At 42.1% G+C, this 12,293-nt stretch overlaps 1 protein-coding gene across 1 annotated transcript; it reads right to left on the minus strand.

The window, feature by feature from the left end:
• Positions 1 to 871: 871 nt before the first annotated feature.
• On the minus strand, positions 872 to 6,654 carry LOC106583881 (cyclin-dependent kinase 5 activator 1). Its single transcript, XM_014168502.2, has 2 exons — positions 5,882 to 6,654; positions 872 to 4,891 (listed from the first exon to the last, which is right to left on the minus strand). The coding sequence occupies exon 2, from the start codon at positions 4,770 to 4,772 to the stop codon at positions 3,831 to 3,833; it is 942 nt and encodes a 313-aa protein (XP_014023977.1). The 5' UTR covers positions 4,773 to 4,891; positions 5,882 to 6,654; the 3' UTR covers positions 872 to 3,830.
• Between the last annotated feature and the right edge of the window lie 5,639 nt (positions 6,655 to 12,293).

Here is a 12,293-nt window from a genome sequence, read left to right on the forward strand (position 1 = left end):
CTCACACTTACAAACGGCCCTCACACTTACAAACAGCTAGCTGCTCGTTCAGCCCCACCAACCGTGGACAGTTCCTCCTAACCCCTCCACCACTTCAGAGAAGGCCATTCCGCACTGCAGTTGCCCACCCCGCTGCAGATTAGCGTTTGAGCAAGGCAATGCGCACCCAGTGTTTTTAAAGGGGGTTCCCTTTAACCGAGACAAGGCACAAAATTGCTAATCTTAATCACATAGTAAGTCGTCGTTAGGAAGGCAAGGTGATTTGTAGACCTGTGATTCTCCGCAGTTCGACTGCAATGTAATCGTCTCAAGTCAGCCTGCCATGGATAGTAGAGGCTACCTCAGCAGTCTCACAGCAGACATGGCTATAGTTTGGCAGACATATTAAGCAACCTAATCCTCTCTTATCCAACATTCCACCCAGCCAATCATAGGGAAAGGTGAAGCTATTTCCATGACGGTACTTAGATACAGTATCTATCCTCTCAGATCTCCAAGCTACAGGTTGCTCAGCATTCCTGCTGATGGGCCACAACTCTCTACTGCCTCGTTGTGGCTAGACTGGGTAGTGCAGGCTCATGGGAAGTTAGGTTATTTTTATTTTTTTACAGGGATGGCTTCCATGGCCTACAGATGAAGGTAAGATTTTTCCCCTCATATTGTTTATACAATGCTTTATATGGCTAGGAGGTGGAAAGTATTTGGCCTGTCTGCAATATAGTTTTATAGTGTGTGGTCCCTGGGACAGGATTGGTGTATCCAATACAGTGAAAATTCCACCAAGCCTTTCTGTCTAATGTTCAATGTTCAACATTCCTCAATGTTCAACATTCATTCACACGATCTTACATGAAAATGAACATTTAATAAAGACTTGCAAATGTATTTTTTATATAAAGTTAATTAATGTAACAGTTGATGAAATTCTTCTCACTCACATACATAGTCACACATCCACATACATTAGTCACAGATTGCCTCATCTTCACTCTAATAACACTATTTTGAAATGAGTTGTTCAACAAAGTTGCACACAATATGATTCACAAATTAAAAGGGGAAAACATTTAATAACCCCATTAACTTTGTATTGTACAAACGTGTTGTCTTGTTTGTGTTGCAAGTGAAAACATGGCACATAGTTATGACTTAGTCAAGGTAGGATGCAAGGTGAACCTCACCCCTCTCCATAAAGTTCCATAGAGTCCCAGGCTGTGTTCCATTCCAAACAGGCTGAGTTTTCCATTCCAAACAGGCTGGGTGTTCCATTCCAAACTGTCTGGGGGATCCATTCCAAACATTTGTTTCCTTCCCTCTGTTCTTTGCGACTTGCCCTTGCTGAGTTGAATGGACTGAATAGGTGAAAACAAAATGGTGGAAACTCCACCTGGCAGTCACTATCTCTGTTGCTTTACACAATATAAAAGTCCAAGTATAGAACTTTCACTGCTTGTCATTTGCACTACATTTCTACTCATCAGTATTATTGGCCAGTTTACACATGTGCATTTTCATGGAAGGCCTATAGATAGAGTTTGCAAAATTTCCAGATGTCAATATTTTACCATTTACTGTAACTATCTGAAATTGTAAAGATAATAATTACACACATTCAAATGTGGTTGGAGCTATAAACATTAATAGCAATGAAAAGAGGGCAATATTCAAATGTTCACTTACTAGCATCAATTTGGAAGCAGCAAACCCTCAGTGAATTTTTTTTCTTTTCTTTTCAGTAACTATTTCAAGCACATGGAAGTGTAACTGTATTGTATGAGAATATGCAGTGAACCCATACCACCGAACTCAGTTCAACTGCAAAGAAAATGTCTTGATAATTATAATTCCAATTTTATCTGAAAGTTATACATCAGCTATCTACTGTTCAATCCATCCCAAACACATCATACAGGAAGAACGTGTATGCAGGCTCTGCAATCTAATTTTCATATGCATATTTTTCATGAGGTTTGAGACTGCTGATAATATCAATGGCAGTTACAATTGAGCGCTACGTAGCCAAGTCAGTGGAGATTCTGAAATGGACAGATAATTCATATTTCTCTTGTTACATGTTGCCATTGGTAGAACACAAGTCACTGGCTCTGTCATCTCCAACATACATACACAATAATATAATAATAATTAATGAAATGTATAGGATGATTGCATGACGAAGTCTTTCTTGTTCTGCATGATGATCCAAGACATGCCTTGTTGTTTTTATAAATCATAATCTTCAGAGCGATATGGCACAACCTTGCAGGAGGTGGGATTTCATCAAAACGAAGACTTAATCAGTAATCATGATTTCATAATTATTTAAGGTAAGGGCAGCATTGCAGCATACTGCTCTGTCTAAAATCATGTGGGGTATGTCTAAAATGGCATCCTATTCCCTATGTAGTGCACTACTTTTGGCCATAGCAGCCCATTACATAGGAAATAAGGCGCCATTTAGGACTTTGTCGTGGTGTGCGAACACAAAGCTGCATGCTAGGAACCCATAGAAGCACACATGCATGTCAACACAAGTCGTTACATAAATAACCATCAGTGGGGAGGAAAGAGTCTCTTTATGAGATGACTGAATGGAGAATCCATTTTGTTCTGTCCTCAATGGAAACCAAGGAGGTGGACACATCATATGAAGTGCCACAATAATAGTCTCCTGTAGTTCTCAACTAGTGTTGTTTCAGTGCAATGGAAGTCAATCAACTCAGCAGTATGTTCTACTGGCATTCCATATCACTTTCTTTGACGAGGACTAGCCTCCTCTCCATACCAAAACACAAATCAGGACTTTGATGGGTGATGAGGTTTGGCAATGTTACCCTCTTATCTGTAAATGGTGAAATAAAACCAGGCATGCTTGTTGTGGGAAGAAGTGCAATGTTGTGGGGATAGACTTGGGCAGGGCTATTGTTGGTGGTGAGGTAGGGGGCATTGGCAATTGTGTGGGGGACATTAGGAAATCAAGACGTGTAAAGACGTGATGTCCTGAGTGGACACATGATGACATGGGACGTGGTCTCATGCGTAGTGGAATCATGATGTTTCTTGTACCCCCACATTGCCTTGTTGAATCCACACGGATCCTCTCTTTAGCTTTGCTTTTGGTTGCTTTGATGACTCTCTTATAGTTTATTAGTTTTTTTCCCCCTAAGTATGTACAGTACATGAGCAGACTACTACAGTGAAGTTATCTGGTGTTTCCACTGTCTGTGTTAATATTTAGGGTCATTGAGGATGCCAATGCAGCTTACAGAGGGGGAAAAGGGATGCAGGAGCCTCACAACTTCTGAAGTTCCTAAAGTGATTCTCTTGACTCTGAATCTGGACACATAAAATGTATCTGTCTTTTACTCAGCCATTCTTCTTTTTACTCAAGTCATTGACATTTGATTACCTGTTTGGGGTTTATGAGGGGTCATCATTTTCTATCATTGTAATCTTGTCAGGTTTGGCTGCTATTGAAGTAATATGTAATATGTGTCCAGCCCCAGACCACGCTGCATCTCTGTTATCAAATGTCCTGAAGGCAGTGTTTTACTGTTGACTCAACATAAAGGTTATCAGTAATTGTATCTGTGTGATTGCCTGTAAGTACTATAATGCCCAAATATTGTTAACATGATATATGACACCAGAGCCTCCTGATTGGTCATTATGGGCTTCCAGTTAAACCAATTTCCTCCTAATTCAAGATGGGAATACCAGACAACAGTCCTGTTTTTTCTGTAGTCGTGCGTGCCACCCTGACCCTATCCACATCCCACCCGTCCCACTTCTCCCCTGTTCCTCCCTTTACCGTTCTCCCATGGTTCCTCTTATCGGTCGAGGCCTATCAACAACCTTGTCTTCTCTTCCTCCTTCTTGCTCTCGTTTTTGAGGTCGGCAAACACCTGGGTGAAGTAGTGTGGGTCGGAGTTGATCTGCAGCATCTTGCCACTCATGCGGTTGATGATTTCCAGGCAGCGGTCCCAGAAGGCCTCCTTCTCAGCCTCGACCAGGAAGGGCTTGAGCGGGTAGGAGATCTCATTGCCCATGTAGGAGTAGGACAGGTAGAGGCAGGTGAGCAGAGAGGCTTGCAGCTCCCGCTCGCTGACCACCTCGGAGGAGACCACATCACGGCACAGCATGTAGAGGAAGACCACGTTGGCTGGGGTGATGAAGCCCTGGTCCTGCCAGCCCTGGAGGAGGAGGGAGCGGTCCACGCTTCGCAGCCACAGCACCGGGTCGGTAGGCGACAGACGCTTCAGCCGATAGCAGCGCCGGCACAGGAACTCACCCAGGCTACGCATTAGCTCGCTGGTGGAGGCCTGGACAATCACACGCTTGGGCGTGCCCGCGTTCGTTGCCTGGCCCCCCGTGGAACCAGTCAGCGGGTTCTTCTTAGCGGTGGCAGAAACGTTGGAGACGGTCTTGGAGGTGGGGAGGGTGGCAGCTATGGTGGGTTCCTGCGTGGTGAAAGAGGACAAGTTGGCGCAGGACTGGGACTTCTTCAGCTTCTGGCTGTTGGTGCTGGTGTGCTCAGTGCTGAACTTCTGCCCGTCGTCTGGTGGGAGCTTTTTGGAACCTTTCCTTTTGGCCGATACCGCCACTATGCGTTTCCATGGCAACACACTGATGAGGGACTGGCGCTTGAGGCTCTTGGCGTCCTTGGAGTTTTTGCTGTTCTGGACGGCCGTGTAGTGGCCCACAGTGTCCGGGCCATCTTCGAACAGGGCTGCTTTCCGGTAGCTGGGGGAGAGGGACAGTACGGTACCCATGGTTCCTCTGGGGGAGAGAGTTATGGAGGGAGAGTTGGTTCTCTTCTCTGGGGGATCTGACAAAAGTGTTTTAACGGGAAGAACCAAAGATTCTTGTTCTCTGAGTGGAGAAATGGTACCTGTCAATAAACAGAGGGGAAAGTGCATTACAAAGTAGTATGCTACAGCTTTTTGTGCATGGTAAACATTTGGTATTTGGGTGAAAATTGTATTGAAGATAAGCTGTACATTGATTGCTGAATGCATTTCCAATGGTTATTAAAACAATAATTGTGGATCTTGGAAAATGCTGGGGTAAAGTATTTTATGATCAAATTCCTTTACAGCTTGGTTTGAATGAATGAATCAGTTCCTTATATGTGTGTTAATTAGGCTATGAATAATTATCACGTTTATTAAATAGCCTATGTTTATAGGAGATTCATAGCTGCAAGTTTTTTTTTGTTAGTCACAGATAAATGAATAGACCTTGGGCTATATAACACCTCTTAGACAGTTAATTCATAACGGCCAAATCTCGCAGCACTCACTATACAAATATGTTTTAAGGATTTGTTTAATATTCATTTCAATCGTGATGTTAATATCATTGATAAAATGAATTATGTCCAATATCTCTAATTTCGAATGCAAATTAAAATTAATCTTACCAGGCCAAACATTAGATCGATAATATGAATTTTATATAAGAAGCGAGATAAGGCCATGGAAGCATGATAAAGAAATGTGCGCAAGCATCCATCTTAACTTCAAAATGGAAGCCTTGAATGAAAACACCATCCCCTTTAGCACAATACAGCTTTGATATAGATATAGATGTTATATTTGTTGATGTTACATATTTTTTATTTGTGATATTGATAAATGTTGTTTATTGATGACACATGACATGGAGATAAAGAAATGCAAGCCCCCAAAAAATGCAAGCAAAAAATGTGCACTCTAATTTTAAAATGGTTCCTTAATCGTGCCCAATAAAGACAAATACAGTGCAATGATTAAAAAACCGAATATACTGTATTGTTAATAGCATGTTGATTAAATCACTTGATAATGATGGTGACACAAGCTGCAGAATAACAACTGCTCATAACGCCACCATGTCTTACCTTCAAATCAGTAGAGTCTTCTGGTATAATCCATACAGAATCACGGCCTGTAATCTTTACTTTTAGTAAATTCTTGAGTATCTTGTTATGATTGTGATTAACCGTTAGGCCTAATAGTTGTTTTTCACACCGAGCTGCGGCCACTGGCACAAGCGCTGTCCACGGTCCTGGGGTATCGAGGGGGGAGCAATACAAGGCGCTATGGAACTGAAAGCTCTACGAATGAACGTTTCCCGGTTCTTGTTGTGTCTATGTGTGGTGTCTCAATCTTCAGCTAAGAATAATGGAATATTGTCTTTCTCATAGAGGGTAATACCGGTACACAGCAGATGCGAAATGTATTGCCAACACTCGCTATTAGAATAAAAATGTATTCCATTGAAGAGAAAAAATCAATAGCACGGCTGTTATCTCAGTCCACGCGACGAAGCAGACAGAGGGGGGTATCTCTCTCAAACACGCCGTAGGGAAAGTCGAGAAAGAATAAAAGGAAGATGTAAACATAGAAAAGAAAACGATCAAATGTATACTACAGATTCTAAAAATAGATGGCTTATCTTTAAGCAAACCAGCATAAATCTCAACGCTTTGATGCAGGCATCTGCAGATATTCGGGTTGGCTGTGAATCTGATATGCAGCCATTCTATTGGTCCGCGCTGTAGGCTGCTGTTTCTGCTATGTCGCTCTCGCAATCGTAGCGCTAGAGATGGTATTGTCTGTGGATGTGTGGGTAGCCAACCGCTGGGTGCTCGGTCCATGGTGCTGAATCCGTTATCCAGAGGTGCCCTTCACTCCACTGACAACCACTGACAACCAATACAGCAACGCCATACAAACTAGTTGGATACTCTCATGTAAACTCAAACCCCATTGGCAGATCAAGATTTATCCGTAGGTGTATATCTTTTAGATAAACATGCATTTGTAACTGAATCTGATGGTGAAATTCTGCATCGTGCATCTCCGATGGACAGTGTTTTTTTTACAATGCTGAATAGCCTACACTTGAAATCGAGTGTTTAATCAAAATTATAATTTAGATATTGTCCACATTACAAGAGAATAAAGAGCACTATACAGCATAATTCAGGCCATTAGCCTTTCCCTTTCATCTCTCCAATGCATGCTAAATTCTGGAATAATGTTTGGGTTCAATAGTGCAGCTACCTCTAACACGTGTCTGCATGGTTGGGTGATGGACAAAATAAATGCTGGGTTTAAAAACAATTCAATTTGGGTAAATATTGGACAAAACACATGTTGGGTTATTTTGAGCAAGCAGTTGGGTCACTTCACAATCCATTGCCAGAGCCAGGTTGGGTTGTTGAAGCTTGGTTATTGATCTACAACCAGAGATGGGAAGTATTTATGTTACATGGATTTGAAATACGTATTTGAATTACTTCTGAGTATTTTGTATGTTGTATTTCACTGGGCTGAAGAACAGTCCAGTGTATTTTGGAACAAGATATTTTTGAAAGCTGTAATGTGTATTTTCAAAATACAAAATACTTTTCTATACTATTTCTTTATAGTTGTTCACAGTTGTGTGCCCCCCTTTCACTCTACATTGGTATCAAAATGCTAATAGAACTATGGTGTGATAAGAGTGTCTGCTAAATTAACTAAATTAAAATGTACAGTTTATGTAATAATGAATGATTGCAAAGCATGCTGAGTATTACTCTAATGAGCTCTGCCCTGAAACAAGGCCGAAAATACCCAGTGTGCTTTGCAGTTGTTCGTTTTCACATATACATTTACATTTGGGTAATTTAACAGATGCTCTTATCCAGAGTGTCAATGCATTCACCTAAGGTAGATTTTTATTTTTATCATTATTTTGTATTTTATTTCGATACTTTGGTCTTTAGGGTATTTTGTAGTTGTATTTTGTAAGTGAAATAGTAATTTATGTCCAATCCTGGCTATGATCCACAGGGTCAGATCAGAAGACTGGAGGTATAATTGTAATTTGTAATTTGTGCCCATCTCTAGCTACAATCCACCTGGTCAGATCAGAAGACTAGAGGTGTGGCTTAGTAGGGGAATGGCTTTCAGAATGATATTCTTGGCCATCAGTGAAAGAAAATGTAATTTCGGGTTTTGTTTCAGATGAGGTGACATACTCTAGGCTAATGCCCCCAGTGGAGGGTGTTAGCAACATGAATAATCTACTACTGTACACAAATGCTGCATTCCTGGCCAAGTGGGAAGTGAACGTTACCACATATGACTGGGAAAATTCCATTTGAACTGGTAATTACTAGGGGGAAACTCGTCATCATCCTGAGCTCCCACTTATTCCACTCTGACATCACCTACTAAGGAAATTACCTCGATAACAGCATTTTCGACAGTTAAATGCAACAACAAAGCATTATTTATAAAAAGCAATCTATTCATATGGTTTTTGAATACTATAATTTATTTACAAGCTTGATAGCTGTACTTTTAGTTCACGGTTTAAGCAGATGTTGGCCATTAGCAAATCTGTGTTTCTCAACAAGTTCAAAAGCACATGAATGCATCCAACTGGTATTTATGACTTCACAACAGGTACATTCCCACCTGGTTACGAATGCAGAGTAAGCATAAACAGCACTTGTAATTTTTCCATTCTGACATTTACATTTTAGTCATTTAGCAGACACTCTTATCCAGAGCAACTTACAGTAGTGAATGCATACATTTCATACATTTTTTTCCATACTGGTCCCCTGTGGGAATCAAACCCACAACCCTGGCATTGCAAACACCATGCTCTACCAACTGAGCCACACGGGACCACATGGACATCAGCAATGTGCAATGTTTTATGCTCTGTTATTGTGTATATTGTTCCCCATTTGTTGTTTGTTGTTGTTCTTGTTGTTGTTTTTGCAAAACCAATTTTGTTTTCTTCTAGTAGTGTGAAAGTAATTATTTTTATATCAATGCAGCTTCACTTACACAGGACAAAGATTTCAGATCAAGGGCCTTATTACCTGCATGTCCACCAATGTTATTTACACGTTGAAATGTCCTTGTGGTCTGTCTTACATAGGGAAAACCCGTAGAAGCCTTAAGACACGGATCAGTGAGCACCGCAGCACTATACGGACAGGTGAGAGAAAAAATCTGGTTGCTGCTCATTTTGTACAATGTGGGCATCCTATTAGTTCTCTGAGATACATTGGAATAGAAATGGTCAAGATGTCACGTAGGGGAGAGGACATTGAGAGGAAACTTCTTCAAAGGGAATCTTTCTGGATCCACAGGCTCAATATATTGTCGCCTCTTGGCATTAATGAGGAGTTTGACTTGAAACCGTTTTTATAGTTTCAGTATGTCCAAATTGTGTTTTTTTATCCTGATTTAATATTGTATGTGTATGTTTATTACTGTAAATATTGATTACATTCCCTGTGTATGAACATATATTTTGATACATTGAATGTTAATTTTGTGAAACTATGTTATATATTTTTTTACCTCCTGTTTCAGGAAGTGATGTCACTGAGTACTGCCCCTATGTATAGGACCTTCGTGGAACAACCATTTCAGTGAAGGGTACAACAAGTCCAAGTAACAGATTGGATTAATAAACCAAATTATGTTATTTGTATTTGAGTAAGATACAAGTAATTAATCAATGAATGAAGATGCAAAAACATAGATGTTGAAACAAACAATTCAAAAAAACTGCTGGGAAATGTCATTATGATGGGCGTGGTTTTGGTTTAACACTGGTTATTAACACTAACACAGGTTATTTTACACCAATGAATGTTCATTTAACAGTTCTAGAGTTAATTTAACACCTTAATCAACACTAGAAATGTTACACTGAAAAATCAACACTAGGAATACTAGCCAATTTACTTTATACCATATCCGTTTTTGGGTCTTACAATATAAAGTATCCCAACCCTGGTCCTCGAGTACCCCCAACAGTACACATTTTGGTTGTAGCCCTGGACACACCTCATTGAGGGTTTGATGGTTAGTTGACGAATTGAATCATGTGTGCTTGACCAGGTTTACAATAAAAATGTGCTCTGTTGGGGGTACTCGATGGCCAAGGTTGGGAAACATTGCTCTATTCTGTGGAATAAACAAGACAAAACAGGCTTGATCTTCTTAAAAACAGCAATATATCTCATACAAACACAGTTCATTATCAACTATGATGATGTTGATTATGTTATGATCATAAACAACATTGTTAAGGTTTTCAAACTCACTAGATATTTTTCAGTTTTTCAAAACTACTACCATATTTTTCAATCCAGGATCATATAAATCAGGTTTATTGTTAATCCGTTTTTTTTCTCTCTGTGAAAAAAAACAAAAACACAAAATAATCAAGGTTACAAAAACCAGATGTAGTGCATCTTTGATTTGGCCTATATCTGTCACGACTTCCACCGAAGTCAGCTCCTCTCCTTGTTCGGGCGGCGTTCGGCGGTCGATGTCAACGGCCTTCTAGCCATCGCCGCTCCATTTTTCATTGTTCCATTTGTTTTGTCTTGTTCCCCGCACACCTGGTTTACATTCTCTAATCACATTGTGTATATATATTCCTATGTTCCCCCCATGTCTCGGGCACGCCACCGAAGCTCCGCCCCTGTGCCTTCTTCTCGAAGAAGTTCAGCCTGGCGGAGCGGAACTATGATGTGGGGGACCGGGAGTTGTTGGCTGTGGTTAAAGCGTTGAAGGCGTGGAGACATTGGCTTGAGGGGGCTAAACACCCTTTTCTCATCTGGACTGACCACCACAACCTGGAATACATCCGGGCAGCGAGGAGACTGAATCCTCGTCAGACAAGGTGGGCCATGTCTTTTACCCGTTTTGTGTTTACCCTGCCCTACAGACCAGGTTCCCAAAATGAGAAGGCAGACGTTACCGGCTGTATGACACAGAGGAGCGGCTCACGGATCACAATCCCATACTCCCGTTCTCCTGCCTGGTAGCGCTGGTCGTGTGGGAGCTGGACGCGGACATTGAGCAGGAGTTACGTACAGAGCCCACTCCCCTCCAGTATCCAGCTGGGCGTCTGTACGTTCCGTCTGCTGTCCGCGACCGGCTGATCTATTGGGCCCACATGTCATCCTCCTCTGGTCATCCTGGTATCGGTCGGACGGTGCGGTGTCTTAGTGGGAAGTACTGGTGGCCCACTTTGGCTAAGGACGTGAGGGTTTATGTTTCCTCCTGCTCGGTGTGCGCCCAGTGCAAGGCTCCTTGGCACCTGCACAGAGGTAAGTTACAACCCTTACCCGTTCCACAATGGCCATGGTTGCACCTGTCGGTAGATTTCCTGACCTATCTTCCTCCCTCACATGATTACACCGCGATCCTGGTAGTTGTGGATCGTTTTTCTAAGTCCTGTCGTCTCCTCCCTTTGCCCGGTATCCCTACGGCCCTACAGACTGTGGAGGCCTTGTTTACACACGTCTTCCGGCACTACGGGGTACCTGAGGATATAGTGTCTGATCGGGGTCCCCAGTTCACGTCGAGGGTCTGGAGGGCGTTCATGGAACGTCTGGGGGTCTCGGTCAGCCTTACTTAGAGTAAACCAGGATGTGGGTAGTTCTGTAACGGTTGTTGTAAGGATTGGACCAAGGTGCAGCGGGAACGTGTATACTCATCCTCTTTATTAAATCGAAAGAAGGAAAAACAAACAAATCACTTATACAAAACAACGAATGACACTAAACAGTCCTGTCAGGTGCACAGACACAAAACAGGAAACAACTACCCACAAACCCCCATAGCACAAACATCCCTATACATAGGATCTTCAATCAGAGGCAATGAGGAACAGCTGCCTCCAATTGAAGGTCAATCAACAAACCCTAAACATAGAAATAGAAAGACTAGACTGAACATAGAAAAACACTAACATAGAACATAGACCAAAAACCCCGGAACACTCTAAACAAACACCCCTCTTACATAGGAACATAGCCCAACAAACCCCGAACCACATAAAACAAACACCCCCTGCTACGTCCTGACCAAACTGCAATAACAAATAACCCCTTATACTGGTCAGGACGTGACAGTAGGTTTCTGAGGTCCTATTGCCAGGACCGGCCGGGGGAGTGGGCAGCGTTCGTGCCCTGGGCAGAGATGGCCCAGAACTCGCTCCGCCTCTCCTCCACTAACCTCACCCCCTTCAAGTGTGTATTGGGGTATCAGCCAGTTCTGGCTCCTTGGCATCAGAGTCAGATCGAGGCTCCTGCAGTGGATGACTGGTTCCGGCGCGCGGAGGAAACATGGGACGCCGCCCATGTCCACCTTCACCATGATTAGCAGATGTTATTGTGAGTGTAGCGAAATGCTTGTGCTTCTAGTTCCGACAGTGCAGTAATATCTAACAACTAACAAATATAACATTTAAACCTCCTAACCTCTCAACCAAAATTC

The sequence above is a fragment of the Salmo salar genome, chromosome ssa23 (assembly GCF_905237065.1).
Source record: "Salmo salar chromosome ssa23, Ssal_v3.1, whole genome shotgun sequence".
In the NCBI taxonomy this organism is placed as follows: domain Eukaryota; kingdom Metazoa; phylum Chordata; class Actinopteri; order Salmoniformes; family Salmonidae; genus Salmo; species Salmo salar.

Bases quoted from the DNA above. Each gene is read 5' to 3' on its own strand.
- LOC106583881 (XM_014168502.2), bottom strand. From the start codon at position 4,772: ATGGGTACCGTACTGTCCCTCTCCCCCAGCTACCGGAAAGCAGCCCTG.